Consider the following 23,416-nt stretch of genomic DNA (forward strand, 5'->3'; position numbering starts at 1 on the left):
GCTGCCACAAAGAAGAGGGAGTCAAGCTATTCTCCAAAGCGCCTGAAGGCAGGACAAGAAACAATGGATGGAAACTAATCAAGGAGAGAAGCAATCTAGAACTAAAGAGAAATTTCCTGACAGTTAGAACAATTAGTGGAACAACCTGCCTCCAGAAGCTGTGAATGCTCCAATACTGGAAGTTTTTAAGAAGAGACTGGACAGCCATTTGTCTGAAATGGTATAGGGTTTTCTGCCTGAGCAAGGAGTTGGACTAGATGACCTCTAAGTCCCTTCCAAAATCATCATCATCATCATTATTATTATCATCATCATCATCTCCACAGTTCAACCGTGAGCTACAGATATTCTCTTCTATTGGTATTATAAAACCTTCTACCATTTGGTGTCCCCTCCTGTGTGTTAGACTAGGAGCCCCATTATTCTTAGCAGATAAGAAAATAAGGTTTTAGCCTCAGTTTTAGTCCAGCATACCAGGAAGAGCACCAAGGGCTGCTTTAAAATATAACACTGTCTTCATTCTGATGGTTGCTAAGGAAGAGGCAACGTCTTCTCTGTCCCTTCCCCTGTTTGAGCTCTGACTGTGCAAATCCGGATTTCAAAGAAAAGAAAGCAGGTGCGCTAATGATCATGCAGGCAAAAACCTGAACCACGCATGGAAATCAAGCAATTATTGTAAAAAAAATGTAATTGCGAAAACATCTATCGAGAGTTGACTTTTTTCCAAGGGAACATTATATGAATCATAAAGCATAATTTTGGGGGAAACAATACACTCTTGATTACCATCGATACCTCCATTGAGGTTTATTCTTGTGCACACAATGGAGCTGGATTTATGAAGAACTGCTTTCTTAATAAGGCTGCCAAGTTCTCAGACCATCTCCTGAAGCTGTGCCTGTGATGGCAGTGTGACTAAATGAGTGTCAGAATGTATTTGTCCTTGCTGTGCCAAGTCAGGACGAAGCCTTAACGTGTCATCTTGCCTATACCATTTCAGACAAATGGCTGTCCAGTCTCTTCTTTAAAACCTCCAGTGTTGGAGCATCCACTTCTTCTGAAGGGAAGCAATTCTACTGATTGTTCTGTCAGGAAGCTTCTCCTTAGTTCTAGGTTGGTTCTCCTCTTGATTAATTTCCATCCGTTGCTTCTTGTCCTTCAGGTGCTTTGGAGAATAGCTTGACTCCCTCTTCTTTGTGGCAGCCCCTGAGATATTGGAACACTCCTATTATGTCACCTGTAGTCCTTCCTTTCATTAAACTAAACATACCCAATTCCTGCAACCATTTTTCATATGTTTCAAATCCTAAATTTCCCAATCAGGATGGCCACTGCTGAGAACTCTTGAAGTCTACACATCTGGATGTCCCCAGACTGGAGATGCTTGCCTTGAGCAGCTTTCTCCAAGCTATTATCTTTCAGCTGCATTGGGAATGAAACTTAGCTAAGCATTCTGACAATTGCAGTTTCAAAACAGCAAGTTTGAGAACGCTGCCTTGGGACCCTTTACCCAAAACATGAGGAAACTGCAAGGCCCAGTACAGCCCCTGCTCCTAACAGCTTATACACCAAGTTTATTTTTATTTTTATTTGATTTCTATAGCTATCCGTCTCAATAAGTGACTCTGCACTGCAAGGATGAAGGAAAGGCCTCTTTTTTTTCTTTTCTTTTTGAAAACTTGGAAATCTAATTTGAGGCTTTTCCAAGGACTCACTTAAAATTTAATCTTACTTGACTTGGAATACACAGAAAGAATACTAGACGGGTCTAGGATCATTTTCAATGCATTTCAATCAAGAATACACAAATTGCTGCGCTGAATCAAATCGCAGGCCCATCCAAGCTTTAGCACGCCATCCCCAGCAGTGTGCAGCCAAATGCCCCTGGGAAGCTGAAAAACAGGGCATGATCGAGATAGTTGCCCCCTGTTGTTTGTCCCCAGCGTCTGATAATTATGTTAGCCGTAATGAAGGCAAATCGCTCAGCAGCTTCCTCCACAAAGAAAATTGCCATGTAATTAACCGGCATTCAAGTCGGTTTCACTTCCAGACAAAGCAGCAGCCAACCACCAACCGCGGTTGTTATTTTTTGTATTAATTGAAGACATTTACCCTCACAAAGGCATAAAAAAAGGAAGCGGAGAGTTCTACCGCTGTTGTTGCTTCCATAAGTTTTGAAAAAGATTGACTCCATTTGACTTTTTGAACCAAATAACTTGGCAAGGGGTGGATCCGGAGGCAAACACGTTATTAATATAGTTATTGTTATTATTGTTAATGCTATTGTTGTTGTTGTTATGTTCTTCCATTTTAATAAACAAAATGCATTATATATAATTGTGAACATACTTAATACTTCTACCTCTATTTTTTCTCAGAACAACAACCCTGTGAGGTACAGATGGGCTGGCCCAAAGTCTCCCAAATCCAGTATGTTATTACAGTGAAAAGATAAACAAATGGATATTTTGGACCAAGAAAAAATAATCATCTGGGGAGCAGAGGCAGTGGATTTATATCAGTTTAGCTCCTGCCTATTTTCAGCCTTACGCTTTAACACACAGTACAGGTTGTCCTCCTCGACTTATAACCATAATGGAGCCTGCCAACTATGGCTGTAAGTCATAATGGTTGTGAAGTGGGCAATCGTGCGACAGATCTGATTTTACAATATTTTTTGTGGTGCCCATTAAGCGAACATAACAGTCATTAAGCAAACCCATTGTTCACAATGGGATGTTTTTGCCCCAAACCAAAAGTAACTGTTGGGTGAGTCGGATGCTGCAAGCAGCAATAAATGCAAGCTGGTTACTGAGCGCCCCAAATGCAGTTGTGTTACCTCAGGGGAAGGGGTGGCCATCAGAACTTCAGAACCCTACCTTTTGGGAGATCTGTCATAACTTTGAACGGTCACTAAAAAGGTCACTAAAATAGTCACAGAGAAAAGGGAGTCAACCTATTCTCCAAAGCACCTGAAGGCAGGACAAGAAGCAATGGAGAGAAGCAACCTAGAACTAAGGAGAAATTTCCTGACAGCCAGAACAATTAATCAGTGGAATAATCGGCCTCCAGACGTTGTGAATGCTCCAACACTGGAAGTTTTTAAGAAGAGACCGGGCAGCCATTTGTCTTGAAATGGTATGAGGGTCTTCTGCCTGAGCAGAGGGTTGGACTAGATGACCTCCAAAGTCTCTTTTAACTCTGTTGGAAGTAACCAATCCTAAGTTGAGACTACCTATAAGGTTTTTCTTATAGTATTAATATTTATTATTGTTTTGTCCTAATGGAATTGAAAGACAAAGGAACCTCAAGGCCAAAACAGTTTTTAAACTGACTGTTGTAGTCAATCACTCCTTTAATAGCGATCTGATCTGATTTAATCAGTGGGAGAATGCTTCCCTCCATGCCATGAGAATTTTACCCACAGAAGATATACGCCAGTGGTTCTCAACCTGTGGGTCGGGACCCCATTTGGGGTCGAACGACCATTTCACGGAGGTTGCCAAACAACACAGTCCGCCATTTTTTTCCCCCTTTTCCTTAGCTGTGCTACTCCCTTTTATTCTATTGGCTTTTGAAAGCCAATAGGATAGACTCTCTTGAATAGAGTCTAATTCTATTGGCTTTCAAAAGCCAATAGGAATTGTCCAGGCTGTCTCTGCCCTGCTGAGCCCGCTAAAAGTCCCATTCTGCAAATGGTGCTGCACTAGTTGAGTAGTCCTCGACTTACGACCGGTTGGGGGTCACGGCATTAAAAAGGTTGAGAGCCATCTCCTGAGTACAGGTAGTCCTCGAAGTATGACCACGATTGAGCCCAACATTACTGTTGTTAAGCGAGGCAGTTGTTAAGTGAGTTTGCCCCATTTCACAATATTTCTTGCCACAGTTGCTAAGTGAATCACTGCAGTTGTTATGTTAGTGACCCTTAACGGTTGTTAAGTGAATCTGGCCTCCCCATTAACTTTGCTTGTCAGAAGGTCTCAAAAAGTGATCGCAAGGCCCTGGAACACTGCAAAAATCATAAAGATCAGGCAAGTGCCAAGCATCCAAATTTTCATCAGGTGACCTTGGGGACGCTTCAATAGTCGTAAGTGTGGAAAACAGTCATAAGTCACTTTTTTCATCTTGCTGTAACTTCAAACAGTCACTAAACAAATAGTCATAAGTCGAGGACTACTTGTAACTCAGTGGATTATCTGTAGATCAAGGATTATCCTTGATCTGTTATCTTTCATGACCTTTACCTTATTATTTGTCCTGTAATAATAATGATAATGATGATAATGATAATGATAATAATAATAATAATAATAATAATAATAATAATAATAATAATAATAAATCCCCCAGTGAGGCACTACCTTGACGTGGTTGTGGGACTTGTGTACTCTGAGGAAGATGAGAGCTATGCCAAAGGTTCAACCATACTGGACAGGTCTCATCAGAGGAGTCAGACAAAGAGTGTCTCTCCCATAAAAAATATGGTGAGATGTAAATTGCAGAATGCCATACCGGCTCGGACGTCGCCCGGGTTAACAAGGTCCGCACTAGATATTGGAGTTCCTGGATATCTGGTGAAAACTGGGTTACAGGACTCAGGACTGTTGGCTGAGCAACCAGGGCTAGCAGCTGCAGAACTACTGGAAGAAAAGGTGTTTACCCGTCGCAGATACACAGTGATGGAAAACAAAGAAATAATGATCTGTTACTACAGATCAAGTCCAACAAGAAGAGGATATCTAAAACGAATGCACCAGTTCTGGAAAGAACAACATCCAGAATCAGAAATAACAGAACAGAGACTAGCAGATCAACGCCGATTTATAACACGAAATAAAGTATTCACAGAAACAGAATTGGACGAACTGCAAAGGTTTACCCAGGGCAAAGAAATCAAAGCCTTACCAGAAGTAATTCAGAATGTAGAGGCAAACCAGGGGGAGTTGGAAGTGAAGGAATCTAGCAGAGATATACAACTGTTCTCATTTGGAAACCAGGCACCTCTACCTCAGGAAGAACAAAACCCTCTAACTAAAGAAATAAAAGAATTGAAACAAAGAATAACTGAGCATCTAGAACAGCACAAAAACAACAGAATAAGGCTACCTGCATTGAAGCTTGTTCCAAAGAAACAGCTAGCACAAGCATTAAAAGATGCAAATATTGCAATATCAAGTATAAGCACCAATTCACTGCAAGAAACAAACCAACTAATGTACAGCACAGCTGCAGTTATAACAGAATACCTGGGATGCAAAATCAACAAAGAAGAAAAACAAACAAACAGTGCACCAGAAAAATGGAAGGTTAGACTAGAAAATAAGATCAGCAAGTTAAGATCACATGCAAGCAAGCTAGAACAGATGAAAGAAAAGAAGCTGAAGAACAAGAAGACCAAAGAATACCTAATCAAGAAATACCACTTAGAAACAAGGAAGATCAAGGAAGCACTGGAAATAATAAAGCAACAAATAACAGCTATAGCCAGGAAAATCAGTAGATATGAAGCTCGAATTGCAAACTATAGGCAGAACCTCCAATTTCAATCCAATCAGAAACGTTTCTACCAATCCATCAATGGAGAAACTGCAAGGAATCAGTCAGTACCTGACAAGGAAGAAACAGTGCAGTTCTGGAAGCAGATATGGGATAACCCAAAGAAATACAACAAGGATGCGGCTTGGTTAAAAGAGGTGGATGCAAATAAAACAGAAGTTGAAATGAAAGAACTAGTAATAACAACAAAAATGGTAGAAAAAAGAGCAAAGAAAATCAAAAATTGGTCAGCACCAGGTGAAGATGAACTGCATGGGTTTTGGTTGAAACATCTAACTGTTATACACCCACTCATTGCCAAGCAGTTCAACAATATACTACAAGGAGGAGAAATTGAAAAGTGGCTAACAACTGGGAAAACCTACCTAATAATGAAAAATCCAGCAAAAGGGGCAACACCAGGTAACTACAGGCCAATTACCTGCTTACCAACAACTTTCAAATTACTAACTGGTGTGGTAGCTGATGCAGTACAACAGCATCTAGTTGAAAACAATCTCTTTCCACCTGAGCAGAAAGGAAACCGCCCCAATAGCAGAGGAACAAAAGATCAACTCCTAATAGACAAAATGATCTTGGAAAACTGCAAGAGAAGGAAGACCAACCTGAATGTGGCATGGATTGACTACAAAAAGGCATTTGACTCTCTGCCACATGATTGGATAATAAAGTGCCTAGAAATAACAGGAGTCAGTAGAAACATCAGAAAATTTGTGCAAAGATCGATGGCACAATGGAAGACACAGTTGCAGATCAATGGTGAGAGGCTGGGAGAGGTTAATATCAAGAGAGGAATATTTCAAGGAGATTCATTATCACCATTACTATTTGTTATTGCACTGTTTCCTCTGTCAACAATACTGAATAACTCAGGACATGGCTATCAAACATCAAAAACATCTGCCAGACTATCCCACCTCCTTTATATGGATGATCTGAAGCTGTATGGAAAAACATCATCTGAAATAGAATCGCTGCTCAACACTGTCCGTATATATAGCCAAGATATTGTAATGGAGTTTGGCTTGGACAAATGTGCCACACTTACTATCAAACAAGGAAAAATAGTGAAAACTGAAGGAATCAAGATGCCCCACGAAAATAACATTAAGAGTCTGGATGAGGAAGAGTACTACAAATACTTGGGTATCCTTCAAGCTGACAACATCAAGCACACTGAAGTCAAGAAAAAGATTAGAGGTGAATACATCAAGAGAGTGAAGAAGATCTTAAAATCCAAACTCAATGGAGGAAATACCATAAAGGCAATCAACACCTGGGCAATCCCAGTCATTAGGTACACAGCTGGAATAGTGGACTGGACTCAAGCAGAACTAAAAGCAATGGATAGGCAGACCAGAAAAATAATGACAATGAATCATGCCCTTCATCCACGCAGTGACATTGATAGACTTTATCTACCAAGGCAAATAGGTGGGCGTGGAATGCTACAAGTACATCAGATGGTTGAAGAAGAAAAAATGGCTTTGGAAGAATATCTGAAGAACAATGATGAAGATGCACTGAAATTAGTATATCAGGAAGGCTTACTAACTACTGGAGAGACCAAACTGGCCTACAAGAAAGACCAAATGAAGAACAGAATAGAGGCATGGGAAGACAAAGCACTACATGGCCAATACATGAAAAAAATAGCTGGGAAAGCAGATAATAATAAAACCTGGCAATGGCTAAGAGCAGGAAAATTGAAGAAAGAGACCGAGGGACTAATTCTGGCTGCACAAGACCAAGCCTTAAGGACAAATGCATACAAAGTCAAAATTGAGAAGACAGCAACAGACAGTAAGTGCCGCCTATGCAAAGAAGCTGAAGAAACAGTGGACCACTTGGTAAGCTGTTGCAAGAAGATTGCACAGACTGACTACAAGCAGCGGCATGACAAAGTAGCAACAATGGTGCATTGGAAGATCTGCAAAAAATATCATTTGCCTGTAAGCAAAAACTGGTGGGATCATAAAATAGAGAAAGTCATAGAAAATGATAAAATTAAACTGCTCTGGGACTTCAGAATTCAAACAGACAAGCACCTGCAACATAACACCCCAGACTTAACAATTGTCGATAAGAAAGACAAAAAAGTCTGGATAGTGGACGTGGCAGTGCCTGGAGACAGCAGAATAGAAGAGAAAGAACTGGAGAAGATAACAAAATACAAAGACCTACAAATAGAAATAGAAAGACTGTGGCAAAAGCAAGCAAGGGTAGTACCAATAGTCATAGGCTCCTTGGGTGCAATCCCAAAACAACTGGAGCACCACTTGAACACCATTGGCATTGACAAATTCGCTATTAGTCAATTGCAAAAGGCGGCCTTACTAGGAACTGCTTCCATCCTGCGACGATATCTGTAATACCATCAAACATCCACATCTGCCTATCCCAGGTCCTGGGTAAGGACTCGATAGGTAGACAAAATGCCAAATCCAGTCTGAACATCTGGCTGACTGTGCAATGATCGATAATAATAATAATAATAATTGGAAGGGACCTTGTAGGTCATCTAGTCCAACCCCCTGCTCAGGCAGGAAACCCTATACCATTTCAGACAAATGACTGTCCAGTCTTTTCTTAAAAACTTCCAGTGTTGGAGCATTCACAGCTTCTGGAGGCCGGTTGTTCCACTGGTTAATTGTTCTAACTGTCGGGAAATTTCTCCTTAGTTCTAGGTCTTTGGTTAGTTTCCATCCGTTGCTTCTTGTCCTGTCTTCAGGTACTTTGGAGAATAGCTTGACTCCCTCTTCTTTGTGGCAGCCCCTGAGATATTGGAACACTGCTGTCATGTTCCCCCTCGTCCTTCTCTTCATTAAACTAGACATACCCAATTCCAGCAACCATTCCTTGTATGTTTTAGCCTCCAGTCCCCTAATCATCTTTGTTGCTCTTCTCTGTACTCTTTCTAGAGTCTCAACATCTTTTTTACATCGTAGTGACCAAAACTGGATGCAGTATTCCAAGTGTGGCCTTACCAAGGCATTGTAAAGTGTTATTAACACTTCACATGATCTTGATTCTGTCCCTCTGTTAATGTACTAATACTTCTTTATATATTTCTTTTTTTCCTCCCATCAGAGTTTCTTGGCAGCTTGCTGCTATTACTACTACTACCTCCAAAACAAAAGGCTCTAGAAATTCAAGTAGACTTGGAAGGAATGTGCAAGATTTTTGATCTTACTCAAAGCTATCTTTACTGGCTGGTCTGCGAGATGCTGCAGGGTGCAGTCTGCTTCTGCTTCTTTTTAACAACTCCTTGGAGCTGCTGGGGAAGAGCATCCACTGCCATGAGGGAAGGTATCATCTGTATGCTGACAACATTCAGTTATATCTCTCTGCCATGACAAAGTAAGTGATGCTGTGGCTGTCCTATCCCAGTACTTAGAGGCTGTAGGGGTCCGGATGGAAAACCACATGCTCCAACAGAATCCTGCAAAGACTGAGTGGCTTTAAGTTTTAGGGCCTAACAAATCTGGGACTTTACCATCTGTTGTTCTGGATGGGATGGTAGTACCTCAGATGGGCCTAGTGTGCACAATCCAGGGGGTTTTTTTTGGAGTCAGAACTTCTGCCCGAGGAACAGATGGCAGTCATGTCCAAGAGGATCTTTGCGCAATTTTGCGATGTGCACCAGTTGTGCCCATTCTTGGATCATGAGACTCTGCTCACGGTCACCCATGCCCTGGTCACCTTCCAAATGGGCTACTGTAGCATGCTTTACATGGAGCTGTTCTCGAAGACGAGTATCCAGAAGTTTTAGCTGGTGCAAAATGCAGCAACATGGGCAGTTATGTCTATCCTTAGATGGCCACCTATTACACCTGCATTAGTTGCCAGTTTGCTTGCAGGCCCAATTCAAGGTGATGATTTTTACCTTTAATGCCCTATATCAGTGATGGCGAACCTTTTAGAGACCGAGTGCCCCAAAACCGCTCCCTGCCCCCCACTCCACCTCCCGTCCTGCCTGCTCCAACTCCTGCCCTGCCCACCCGCAGGGCCACGCACCGCCTCCATGGCCTGCCACAGCAGATCACCCAGGCAGCCCTGCAGCACCATGGCAGCCATGCCCTCCCCTCACACCCTGCAGCATCATCTGCATGCTATGGAGCGCAAGGGCAGAGTCTTGTCCCTGCTGCCTGGCTATGTCCTTGGCTGCGCTGCTTCGTTCGGGCCGAGCCTGGGGACAACTCTCCTCCAGGGGGGCTGCTATGAGGAGGAGGCCACGGGGGGAGGTGGGGCTGGGGCAACAGCGCGCGTGCCCACAGAGAGGGCTCCGAGTGCCGCCTCTGGCACGCGTGCCATGGGTTCGCCACCACTGCCCTATATGGCATAGCACCAGGTTATCTGAGGGACTTCTTCTTCCCGTCCCGTCAGGTCTAGAAGGAGAGGCATTCTGCGGGTCCCTTCTGCCAAGGAGTCTCATATGAGAGGACCCAGGAGGCGAGCCTTTTCTTCCATGGCACTCACCCTCTGGAACCTCATTCCTCTTGAGGTGAGGTTAGCCTCAACTCTTATGGCTTTCCGTAAAGCTGTCAAAATGTGCTTTTCCAGGAAACCCCTGGTAACAACAACAACAACAACAACAACAACAACAATAAAAGTTGGAAGGGACTTTGGAGGTCATCTAGTCCACCCCCCTGCTCAGGGAGGAAATGGCTGTCCAGTCTCTTCTTAAAAACTTCCAGTGTTGGAGCATTCACTGCTTCTGGAGGCAGGTTGTTCTACTGGTTAATTGTTCTAACTGTCATGAAGTTTCTCCAAGGACATAGCCAGGCAGCAGGGACAAGACTCTGCCCTTGCGCTCCATAGCGTGCAGATGGTGCTGCGGGGTGTGAGGGGAGGGCATGGCTGCCATGGCACTGCAGGGCTGCCTGGGTGATCTGCTGTGGCAGGCACGGAGGCGGTGCGTGGCCCTGCGGGTGGGCAGGGCAGGGGTTGGAGCAGGCAGGACGGGAGGCGGAGTGGGGGGCAAGGAGCGGTTTTGGGGCACTCCGTCTCTAGGTTGCTTCTCTCCTTGGTTAGTTTCCATCCGTTGCTTCTTGTCCTGCCTTCAAGCGCTTTGGAGAATAGCTTGACTCCCTCTTCTTTGTGGCAGCCCCTGAGATATTGGAACACTGCTATCATGTCACCCCTAAGTAGCCTACATACTGTTTGTATTGTATGTAAATAACTTCCCTCTCAGGATCTTGTTTTGATCCATTTTTATTCTTTTCTTGGGTTTACAAAATGTTTTAATTACTGGCTTTACCGAACAGTGCCCACTATCACTTTGGGTGAAATGGGCAGCCCTGTAAATTAGATCGATAAAAATAAAAATAAATTAAATAAATATCAATCACTGGACTCTGATTGCCCTTTGGTTAAAGACACAAATGTAGGCTGAGATGTTTGTTTTTTTCTTGTCCCTTGTGAACGTGCCTTGCTTATAAGTACAGATGGGCAGATATTCAACAGGTAATAGCCGAGGAAAGGAAATAGCTTCATCTTTAGAATACCTACTTATTATTCAACGGCTGAATGGCCCTGGAGCACTGAAGGAAAAGAAGAAATGACAGATTTGTGCAACTGAAGCAGCATATGAAGATAATTGTCTCTGCTGTTCTCATCTTTTCTACCCTCTGAGAAAGCACATCAGACACTACCCAGTTTTTATGTGGGTCACCTCATCTATCAGTATTCGGAAGACGACTCTGGCTGGGAAGGAACGGCAGACAGAGTGAAGCGCTGGGCTGCAGAGAACTGAAAAGGATGGACTAGGATAACCCTTCCTGGAATCTGTGCTGGTTTCAAGGAGGACAGGAAACTCGCGCCGATTCTCACTGTGACATCATACAAGCAGTCCTCGACTTATGATCACAAATTGAGCCCAAAATTTCCATTGTGAAGCAAGGTGGTTGTTAAGTGAACTTTACCCCATTTTACAACGTTTTGTGCCACGGCTGTTAAGCAAGTCATTCCAGTTCTTAAGAGAATTATGCAGTTGTTAAATGAACCTGACCTCCCCCGTTGACTTTGCTAATCCTAAGCTGGCTGGGAAGGTTGTAAATGGTGATCATGTGACCCCGGGACAGTGCAACTGTCATAAATACGTGTCAGTGGTCAAGTGCCCGAATTTTGATCATGTGACCATGGGGATGCTGGAACAGTTGTGTGAAAAAATGTTCACAAGTCACTTTTTTCACTGCCATTGTGACTCTGAAGGGTCACTAAACAAATGGTTGTAAGTCGAGGACTACCTAAATAGTGTCACTACCAGAATAACACCTGATAAGGATGATGGGCTACCACCGGAATCTAGTCTGAGTGATGGATTCTGCATTTGGAATTGGGGTGTGTGTGTGTGTGCGTCATCTTGCAGCTATCACTCTGGGAACTACATTTTTATATACCCTGAATCATTCATTTTTTATACACCCTAAATCAATCATTTAGAGCAGCGTTTCTCAATCTCAACCACTTGAAAATGTGTGAACTTCAATTCCAGCATGTTGGCTGGGGCATTCTGGGAATCCACATATTTTCACGTTGCTGAGTTTGAACAACACTATTGATATAGAGTAAATATTATTATTGCCACTTAAATAATTTTAATATATTATCAGAAAAATTTAAGCTCCAATGGCAGATCAGTAACACTGTTTATTCTGTCTCAAATTCCCCATAATTTTTCCAAGGACCTACCTAGTGAGGAAGACTAAGGCATTGTCCTGCCTTGAATTGCAATGAAACAGCAATGAAAGAATCAATAATAATAAAAAGAAGAAGAAGAAGAAGAAGAAGAAGAAGAAGAAGGAGGAGGAGGAGGAGGAGGAGGAGGAGGAGGAGGAGGAGGAGGAGGAGGAGAGGGAGAGGGAGAGGGAGAAGAAGAAGAAGAAGAAGAAGAAGAAGAAGAAGAAGAAGAAGAAGAAGAAGAAGAAGAAGAAGAAGAAGAAGAAGAAGGAGAAGAAGAAGGAGAAGAAGGAGAAGAAGAAATTGGAAGGGACCTTGGAGGTCATCTAATCCAAACCCCTACTCCAGTGGTTCTCAACCTTTTTTTTTGGTTGCACGGCGTGCATGCGCGGCGGCGTCCCCATGCACGGCACGCATGCGCGGCGGCAGCCCTATGTGCGGCGCGCATGCACAGCGGCGCCCCCATACGCGGCGTGCATGCGTGGTGGCGGCCCCATGCGTGGCGCACATACACAGCGGCGCCCCCATGCACGGCGTGCACGCGCGGCGGTGTCCCCATGCGTGACGCACATGCGCGGTGCCGCCAGCTGAGAAAAAAATGGCGGATCGTGTTGTTTGGCGACCCCCGTGAAATGGTCGTTCGACCCCAAATGGGGTCGCGACCCACAGGTTGAGAACCGCTGCCCTACTCAGACAGGAAACCCTATACCATTTCAGACAAATGGCTGTCCAGTCTCTTCTTAAAATCTTCCAGTGTTGGAGCATTCACAACTTCTGGAGGCAGGTTGTTCCACTGGTTAATTGTTCTAACTGTCAAGAAGTTTATCCTTAGTTCTAGGTTGCTTCTCTCCTTGCTTAATTTCCATCCGTTGCTTCTTCTCCTGCCTTCAGGCACCTTGGAAAATAGCTTGACTCCCTCTTCTTTGGGGCAGCCCCTGAGATACTGGAACACGGCTATCATGTCCCCCCTCGTCCTTCTCTTTATTAAAAATAGAAAGCTAGTTTGATCTAGTGATTAAGGGACCATGCTAGAAAGCAGGAGACTGTGAGTTCTAGTTCCCACTTAGGTCTGAAAGCCAGCTGGGTGACTTTGGGCTAGTCACTCTCTCAGGCCACAACAGCAGGCTCTGGTGACAAGCTAAGCAATCAGTTTTCAGTGCAACCAATTGATAAACACTCGGTACATCTGAAAAAAAATGCCAACCTTGCACTTGTGGGAAAAATGCTAAGAAGAAGAAAAAGCAGTCCTTAGAGGCAAATATAGTTTATATAGGACTTTCTTGCAGTGATGCTTTAATGGTGGCGATTTCAGCATGCGGTCTATATTTTAGCTTGACCCTGAGCTTTTATTTTTAACCATTCCTTAACTGTTTTATGGTATTATGAAAGTTTTGTGTTTAGTCTGTGCCTGCTTGGTAGGGTTGTCTCAAGGGTTGATTCAATATCACTTTGAATATTGATTTTTAAAAATGATGTTGATTGTGCTTGGTTTCTTTGCACTTAAGTATAAACACGTTTTTTTTTAAAAAGAGAGATATCACAATACACTCTGCCTTTGATTCTATGAAGATAAAAGGTGATGCAAAATTACCAGAAAAAGAAAAAAAAATACTATTTGGCTTATGTATTTCCTTTGAGGTTGAAACCTTCTGTATCTAGAGTTATTTTTTTTTTTAAAAAAAACCCCTTTGATTACTATAGCTAAAAATACGCTTTAATGGAGCAATCCTAGGCTTTGCTCAAAATGCTTCTACAGCAGAATGTTCTGACCTTGCCAAGCATCCTGCAGGCAGGGAGGAAGCAGAAAAGACGTCAAATGTATTTCTACGATTGTTGGTTGGTTTGTGGGGGGGAAAAAAACAACCCTTTTCCATGGTAAGCAATGATATTATTTACAGAATCTTTGGAACACAAAAATGTGGAGTTAGAAAGAACCGTAAGGATCATCTAGTTCAGGGGTCCCCAACCTTCCGTCTGTGGCCCAGTGGTGGGCTACAGCCCATTTGGAAACGGGCCACAGAAGTGGTGAGGTAGCACGCATGTACACACACGAAGCTGCATTTGTGGAAGTGGCACGCACATGCAAAACCATCCCCTCTCCCCCCCCCCCACCGCTGCCTCCGCCGGTCCGTCAAGTCAGAAAGGCTGGGGATTGCTGATCTAATCCAACCCTCTACAGTGGGCAGGAAAACTACCCCTGGCAAGTTGTACTGCAGCCTCTTCTTCAAAGCACCAGAGAACCCCACCACTTCCACAGGGAGAGGGTTTAACTCTTGCAGAGATCTTAACAAGATGAAGATAACCAAGCACCTAAAAATAACAAAAGTCAGTAGAAACCTCAGAAGCTTCGTGGAAAGTGGCAGGCACAATAGAATACAGTTGCTTGATCCAACTGCAGAATGGGACAACTCACCCTGACCGTCTTGCCTTGGCCCTCTTGCCACTGGACAACTTGCCACCGGGCAACTAAGCTCGGCCAACTAAGCTTGGCCAACTAGCCACAGAACGCCATGGGACAATTCAATGCAGGCTAACTCAAGAGAGAGATAAATAGAATTGTAGCCTGCCGCAGCCTCGAAGACTTCTAACTTGAGAAGGTTCAGAGCTGAAGCGAGACAAGGTCCACTGCAATTCACTTGTCTCTCTCTTGAGTTACCCTGAATTGAATTGTCCCGTGGCGAGTTGGCTGCAGTGAGTTGTGCTGTGGTGAGTTGGTCAGGGTGAGATGGTCAGGGTGAGTTGACTGAGGCGAGTGGTCCTAGACCAGGGGTAGGCAACTTTGACTTTTTTATGACTCGTGGACTTCAACTCCCAGAATTCCTGAGCCAGCCATGCTGAGGGGAAAAGGAGAGGTTTCCAAGCTGAGCCATGCTGGCTCAGGAATTCTGGGAGTTGGTCCACCAGTCATAAAAGAGCCAAGGTTGCCTGCCCCTGGGATAGCTGAAGGGCTGTAGAAGGTTTGGACTTATTTTTACTTGCTCCCCCCTCCTACCCCCGTCCTAGAGAATGGTGGGATTCAGCCAGTTCGCACCACTTCGGCAGAACTGGTAGCTAATTTTTTGTTGCCCAGGCTCAGAATGGGCTTCTGGAAGCAGCATCCACACAGAGAACCAGTTGTTCACATATCTGAATCCCACCACTGGTTCTAGACCCAATGACTGGGAGACTGGGAGAGGTTAATAGCAGTGTTCTAATATCTGCCACAAAGAAGAGGGAGTCAAGCTATTCTCCAAAGTGCCTGAAGGCAGGACAAGAAGCAACGGATGGAAACTGATCAAGGAGAGAAGCAACCTAGAACTAAGGAGAAACTTCCTGACAGTTAGAACAATTAACCAGTGGAACAACCTGCCTCCAGAAGCGGTGAATGTTCCAACACTGGAAGTATTTAAGAAGAGACCAGACAGCCATTTGTCCAAAATGGTATAGGATTTCCTGCCTGAGCAGGGGGTTGGACTAGAAGACCTCCAAGGTCCCTTCCAACTTTATTATTATTATTATTATTATTATTATTATTATTATTATTATTATTATTATTATTATTATTGATCATCACACAGTCAGCCAGACTTCAGACTGGATTTGGCATTTTGTCTACCTATCAAGTCCTTACCCAGGACCTGGGATAGGCAGATGTGGATGTCTGATGGTATTACAGATATCGTCGCAGGATGGAAGCAGTTCCTAGTAAGGCCACCTTTTGCAATTGACTAATGGCGAATTGTCAATGCCAATGGTGTTCAAGTGGTTCTCAAGTTGTTTTGGGATTGCACTCAAGGCGCCTATTACTATTGATACTACCCTTGCTTGCTTTTGCCACAGTCTTTCTATTTCTATTTGTAGGTCTTTGTATTTTGTTATCTTTTCTCCAGTTCTTTCTTGTCTATTCTGCTGTCTCCAGGCACTGCCACATCCACTATCCAGACTTTTTTGTCTTTTTTATCGACAATTGTTAAGTCCGGGGTATTATGTTGCAGGTGCTTGTCTGTTTGAATTCTGAAGTCCTAGAGCAGTTTAACTTTATCATTTTCTATGACTTTCACTGTTTTATGATCCCACCAGTTCTTGCTTACAGGCAAATGATATTTCTTGCAGATCTTCCAATGCACAATTGTTGCTACTTTGTCATGCCGCTGCTTGTAGTCAGCGATCTTCTTGCAGCAGCTTACCAGGTATTGTTATTATTTGCCTTTGTTATTATTTGCTTTCCCAGCTATTTTTTTTTAATGTACTGGCCATGTAGTGCTTTGTCTTCCCATGCCTCTATTCTGTTCTTCATTTGGTCTTTCTTGTAGGCCAGTTTGGTCTCTCCAGTAGTAAGTAAGCCTTCCTGATATACTAATTTTAGTGCATCTTCATCATTGTTCTTCAGATATTCTTCCAAAGCCATTTTTTTCTTCTTCAACCATCTGATGTACTTGTAGCATTCCATGCCCACCTATTTGCCTTGGTAGATAAAGTCTGTCAATGTCACTGCGTGGATGAAGGGCATGATTCATTGTCATTATTTTTCTGGTCTTCCTATCATTGCTTTTAGTTCTGCTTGAATCCAGTCCACTATTCCAGCTGTGTATCTAATGACTGGAATTGCCCAGTTGTTGATTGCCTTTATGGTATTTCCTCCATTGAGTTTGGATTTTAAGATCTTCTTCACTCTCTTGATGTATTCACGTCTAATCTTTTTCTTGACTTCAGTGTGCTTGATGTTGTCAGCTTGAAGGATACCCAAGTATTTGTAGTACTCTTCCTCATCCAGACTCTTAATGTTATTTTCGTGGGGCATCTTGATTCCTTCAGTTTTCACTATTTTTTCTTGTTTGATAGTAAGTGTGGCACATTTGTCCAAGCCAAACTCCATTGCAATATCTTGGCTATATATACAGACAGTGTTGAGCAGCGGTTCTTTTTCAGATGATGTTTTTCCATACAGCTTCAGATCATCCATGTAAAGGAGGTGGGATAGTCTGGCAGATGTTTTTGATGTTTGATAGCCATGTCCTGAGTTATTCAGTATTGTTGACAGAGGAAACAGTGTAATAACAAATAGTAATGGTGATAATGAATCTCCTTGAAATATTCCTCTCTTGAGGAATATTATTATTATTATTATTATTATTATTATTATTATTATTATTATTATTATTAGATGTGAACCTCAGTCAATTGAACATTCAAATTGACTGGGGCTGATGGTTGACACGGGTTGCTGCCAGCATCCTAGGTATCAACCAGGTACCTCCTTAAAATGTAAGATGATGATAATGATGATGATTAAAAAGGAAATCTTCCAAGGAGACTGACTATCACAACTATTGTTATCAGTGCATTGATTCCTCTGTCAACATTACTGAACAAGTCTTGCTCATGGTTATCAAACATCAAAAACATCTGCCAGGCTAATCCAACCTCCTTTACATGGATGTTCTAAAGCTGTATGGGAAAATACCCTCACCATCTGCATGGAAAAAATAGTGAAAACTGAAGACACTTTATGGAAATGACATGAAAAGTCTGGTTGAGGAAGAGCACTACAAATGCCTAGGCATCCTTCAACATCCTGACAACATCAAGCACACTAAGGTCAAGAAGAAGATTAGAAGTTGAATACATCACGAGAGACTGAAGAAGATCTTACAGTCCAAAGTCAGTGGAGGAAATATTATCAAGGCAATTTACACCTGGACAATCCCAGTCATTAGATACACAAATGGAACAGTGGACCGGATATAAACAGAGCTAAAAGCCCAGAGTAGGAAGACCAGAAAAATAATGACAATGAATCATGCCTGTCATTTAACTTAGCAATGTTGACAGATTCTACTTACCAAGGAAAATAGGTGGGCGTGGAATATTGCAAGTATACCAGACAGTTGAAAAAGAAAAAAGGGCATGGGAAGAATATCTGAAGGACAGTGAAGAAGAAGCACCCAGACTAGTAAAGCATGAAAGCTTACTGAATACCAGAGAGACCAAACTAGTGTACAAGAAAGACCAAATGAAGAACAGAAAGAAGATGTGGCAAGGCAAAGTATTGGATGGCCTGTAGATACGAAAAAACTAGCAGGCAAAGCAGATAGCAAGTCCTGGCAATGGCTAAAATAGGAAAGTTAAAGAAAGAGGCAGAGAGGCTAATTGTGGTTGCACTAGACTAAGCCTCGAGAATGAATGTGTTCATGGCTGAAATGCTGCCTCCGGTTTTGGTCACATTACAAAAAATATGTTGAGACTTTGGGAAAACTGCAGAGAAGAGCAACTAAGATGATTAAAGACCTGGGGACTAAAACATATGAAGAACAGTTGCAGGAACTGGGTATGGCTACTCAAGAGAAAAGAAGGACTAGGGGCGACATGGTAGCATTATTCCAGTATTCTGCCACAAAGAAGAGGGGGTCAACTTATTTTCCAAAGCACCAGAGGGCAGGACAAGAAACAATGGATAGAAACTAATCAAGGAGAGAAGCAATCTGGAATTAAGGAGAAACTTCCTAATAGTGACAATAATTAACCAGTGGAGCAAATTGCCTTCAGAAGTTGTGAGTGCTTCATCACTAGAGGTTTTTAAGAAGAGACTGGACAGCCACTTGAACTGAAATGGTATAGGGCCTCCTGCTTGAGCAGGGGGTTGGACTAGAAGATCTCCAAGGTCCCTTTCAGTTCTATTCTGAATGGCTGGAATTGAGTGGATAATAACGGACAGCAAAAGCCACCTCTCCTAAAAAACTGGGGGGGGGGGAACAGACTTAACAATTGTTGATTAAAAAAAGACAAAAAAAGTCTGGATAGTAGACATAGCAATATCTGGAGACAGCAGAAAAGAAGAGAAAGTACTGAAGAAAATCACAAAAAGACCAAATAGTAGTAGAATAGCTGTGGCAAAAAGCAAAGATAGTACTAAATGTAAAAAGCACCTTGGGTGCAATTCCAAAACATCTGGAGCAGCACTTGAACATTGACACTAGTCAATTGCAAAATTGGGGCTTTACTTGGATCAGCTTAACAGCAATATCTTTGCAGCAATATCTTTAATATTGTTAAACAATAACATCTACAACAACATCTGCCTATCCAAGGTCCTTGAGAAGTACAGTACTCAATAGATAGACAAAAATGCCAAATCGAATCTAAACATCTGGCTGATTGTGCAACCCACCATAATATATTAAACTGTTTGCTGCCTGACTCAAAAACTCTTGCGTTATGCCATTTGCCATTTTTGTTTTGGAAACCCTGGCTACTAGAGCCGTGATGGCGCAGTGGTTAGAATGCAGTATTGCAGGAAACTCTGTCCACTGCCAGGAGTTCAATCCTGACCAGCTCAAGGTTGATTCAGCCTTCCATCCTTTAGAAGTGGGTAACATGAAGACCCAGATTGTTGGGGGCAAATATGCTGACTCTGAAAACTGCTTAGGGAGGGCTGTAAAGCACTGTGAAGTGGTAAATAAGTCTAACTGCTACTACTGTTATTGGTATCTGGCACCTTCAGTTTTATAACTTTGCCAATTATTCATGAAACATCATTTTGCCCATGTTTCTGCTCATGATATCCTTTTTTTATTACTGGATCTCATTTTATATAATATTAGATTTAACTTTCTGGTACTCTGAACTTCATTCTATTTATTTAATACCCTACCTATCATACTACAGTGCTTCAGGTAATGTAGGAAATTATCTTCATTTTAATGCAGCAAACATAGAGTGTAAAAGCACCCAAATACAATAATAAAGAAGACATAAAATAATTAACATAAATAAGTAAGCCTGGCCACAGTGATCAGCCATATGCCTCTAGGGCAGGGGTCTTCAACGTGGCCCTTTCATGACTTGTGGACTTCAACTCCCAGAATTCCTCAGCCAGGCATGCTGGCTGAGGAATTCTGGGAGTTGAAGTCCACAAGTCATAAAAGGGCCAAGTTGGAAGACCACTGCTCTAGGGTATTCACAAGGAAGAAGAGAAGACAGACACCCATTCTGTTCTTGTTTCATGGCTACTGGTATTTGGAGCAGGCTGTCCCCAACCTTGAACTGAATCCTTGAGAGACCAATCCTTCATAGACTGAACAGAATAACAGATGGAAGAGATCTTGGAAGTCTTCTAGTCCAACCCCCTACTCAAAGCAGGAGAGCTTATATCATCCTGGTCAAATGACTGTCCAGCCTCTTCTTGGATACCTCCAGTGTTGGAATACTCACAGCTTCTGAAGGTAACGCATTCCACTGGTTAATTGTTCTCACTGTCAGAAAATTTGTTCTCTCCTTGTTTAGTTTCCATCCATTGCTTCTTGTCCTGCCTTCAGGTGCTTTAGAGAGAATAGGTTGACCCCCTTTTCTTTGTGGCAGCCCCTCAAATATTAGAAGATGCCACCATGTCATCCCTAGCTCCTCTCCTTGTCAGATTAGTCACAATTTCTCCATTCCCTTCTCTTCTTAAGCCCATCCAAGTCAGAAACCCTCCCTTGTTTTGTAGCAATAAATTCGACAAGTTAATGATCCATTAAGTAGGTCACTTGCCGTATCATGAGCTTTCAAGGTCTGAGGTGAGTTCAACCCTTTTTTTAGCATTATGGCACAGTCTCTGCATGAGTTATCTCTACACGAAATACAGCACAGACATTTAATTAACAACAAAAATAAAAAAGATGACTAGAACCTTCCTGGCTCACAAGAAATTATCAAAATATAAGATTGAGGCAATTTCTAACAGCGTGTGCTGCTTTCCTGTTTAACCTTTCTTGTTTAACCTTTCAAAAACACCAGATGGATGGAGGCTGACTGGGCCTCTGTTAGATTCCCCGTTTTGCCTGCAGAAAATCCCAGGTAGGTTCAGCTGAGAGCAGAACAAGAAAACCCTAACAAAGAGCAGACAGCCGAATTTCTTTGCCTGTTTACCTTGGAGGGCATGAGGTTGATGAACAAGAAGGAAAGGAAGGGCCGCTTTCTACCATTTGGCACCCATCACACAGATTTTATCTTCCTGGGCTCCAAGATCACCTCAGATGGGGACTGTAGCCAAGAAATTAAAAGACGCTTGCTCCTGGGGAGGAAAGCTATGGCAAATCTAGACAGCACACTCAAAAGCAGAGACATCACCCTGCCAACAAAAGTGTGTGTAGTCAAGGCCATGGTTTTCCCAGTTGCAATGTATGGCTGTGAGTTGGACCATAAGAAAGGCTGAGTGCCAAAGAATTGAGGCCTTTGAACTCTGGTGCTGGAGAAGACTCCTGTGAGTTCCCTGGACCACAAGGGGATCAAACCAGTCAGTCCTAGAGGAGATCAACCCTGACTGCTCTTTAGAAGGCCAGATTCTGAAGTTGAAACTCTAATACTTTGGCCACCTAATGAGAAGGAAGGACTCACTGGAGAAGGGCCTAATGCTGGGAAAGATTGAGGGCAATAGAAGAAGGGGACGACAGAGAATGAGGTGGCTGGATGGAGTCATTGAAGCAGTAGGCATGAGCTTAAATGGACTCCAGAAGATGGTAGAGGACAGGAAGGCCTGGAGGAACATTGTCCATGGGGTCGCGATGGGTCGGACATGACTTCGCAACTAATAACAATAACAACAATAACACACCATCACACAAGACTCAGAAGACCCATTTGGGTCTTTTTTAAAACCAAGGTTAGACATTTTAAATATAAATACATTATTTTGAGCAGAGCTTGGACAGGTATTAGAAAAACAGTAGCGTGTTGGCTTAGACCAGAATGTACCATCTTTGGGGTATGCACCTGACAAGAAACTTGAGCTCCCAGAAAAAGAGGCCCAAGGGCAAAAGTATAGAAAGAAAAGGAAGGAATCTTACCTTCTGTGATGTTCAGATGGACTGCTCCATGGCCAGGTTGTGATATCACCAGAAAACTCAGCACAAAGAGAAGTGGCATCTGCGAATAAGAGGAAAGGTAATGTCCATATAAAGATTACACTGCAGGATGTAACAAAACAGAGTTGGTAAAGGACCTTATAATCCAAGCCCCTTGCTCAAGCAGGAGACCCTATGCCATTTCAGACAAATGGATGTCCAATCTCTTCTTAAAAACCTCCAGTGATCACTCCAAGATAAATCATGTATTCTTCCATTCAATTACTGTGTCTACTCAACACTGGTGTGAGGGGCTGTCTGCTAAAACAAAGCAAGGCTATGGCATACACTTGAAAGAAAACCGGGAAGCCTGTATTTGTGTCTGGCAAGAACAAAGAGTGTTTATTCACAGAGAATATACATGTGTAAACCCTTGTGTCTATTCTAGGTGGTTCGAGAACTGATAAACAGTAACAAAGAGTTAGACATCCTGCATATCTCAGCGAGAAGTTAGGAATACGGATGGCCTGGAGCAAATAGGATGTGTATTAGAATATTAGATAACTCCTGGAGAATTCATTAGCCAAGGCTTAGGAACAGGGACGGCTAGAGACCAATATAACAAATGGTTAGATCATTACTAAAATAGTTATTAAATGATATTTCTTATGTATCCTGCCGTGTTCCACCTTCTGCTTTAGTGAAATTGTATAAAGCTCTCTTAATCCTTTGTTCTGGGTCCTGGCAGGTTGCTGGCTGGAACCTCTTTTGCTGAAGCATTTCAAGAAAAAGAAAACAAAATCTGCATCTCATGTCTGATGTTCTCCATTGGCTTTGACACCAGGCTTAGACCCAAATTGGGGACAACAGGTGGGTGCAAAAGATTTTGTAAACGTTGCCCTAATAAAATTAAGAGCAGCAGTCTTACACAAGTACCCCTATTTTGTCCACCATCAGAAGGAATGTGATCATAGAAACAGCAATAGTACTTAAACTATACCGCTTCACAGTGCTTTACAGCCCTCTCTAAGAGGTTTACAGTGTTAGAATATTGCCCCCAACACTCTGGGTCTTGATTTTACTGACTCGGAAGGATGGAAGGATGAGTCAATCTTCAGCCAGTGAGATTCCAACTGCCAAACTGCTGGCAAGTCGGCCGTCAACAGAATTAGTGTGCAATACTGCATTCTAACCACTGTGCCACCAGGGCTCCTACAATCATACAAACAATGACTAAACTTGTTTTCTATTTTCCTGTTTCCTTCTGACTGTTTCAGAAAGTACACAGTGAATGTTTGGCCTGCAGTAAGTTCCTTTGCATTAAATCCTTGGGAGAAATTCTGAAAATGGGCCTGGGAAAGTCTTCGCTAGGGAGAAGC

At 42.8% G+C, this 23,416-nt stretch overlaps 1 protein-coding gene across 1 annotated transcript in view; it reads right to left on the reverse strand.

The window, feature by feature from the left end:
* Positions 1-22,986, reverse strand: part of LOC120314716 (gamma-aminobutyric acid type B receptor subunit 1-like) — a gene marked incomplete at its 3' end in the record, with an annotated part of 53,137 nt that extends 30,151 nt beyond the window's left edge. The window contains exons 1-2 of the mRNA XM_039358100.1: positions 22,966-22,986; positions 22,041-22,119 (exon numbers count right to left, since the gene is read on the reverse strand). Of these exons, the coding sequence (XP_039214034.1) occupies positions 22,041-22,119 (79 nt within the window). The remainder of the gene's footprint in view (positions 1-22,040; positions 22,120-22,965) is intronic.
* Between the last annotated feature and the right edge of the window lie 430 nt (positions 22,987-23,416).

Source organism: Crotalus tigris, unplaced genomic scaffold (assembly GCF_016545835.1).
Source record: "Crotalus tigris isolate CLP2741 ecotype Arizona unplaced genomic scaffold, ASM1654583v1 scf7180000018991.70525, whole genome shotgun sequence".
Taxonomy (NCBI): Eukaryota; Metazoa; Chordata; class Lepidosauria; order Squamata; family Viperidae; genus Crotalus; species Crotalus tigris.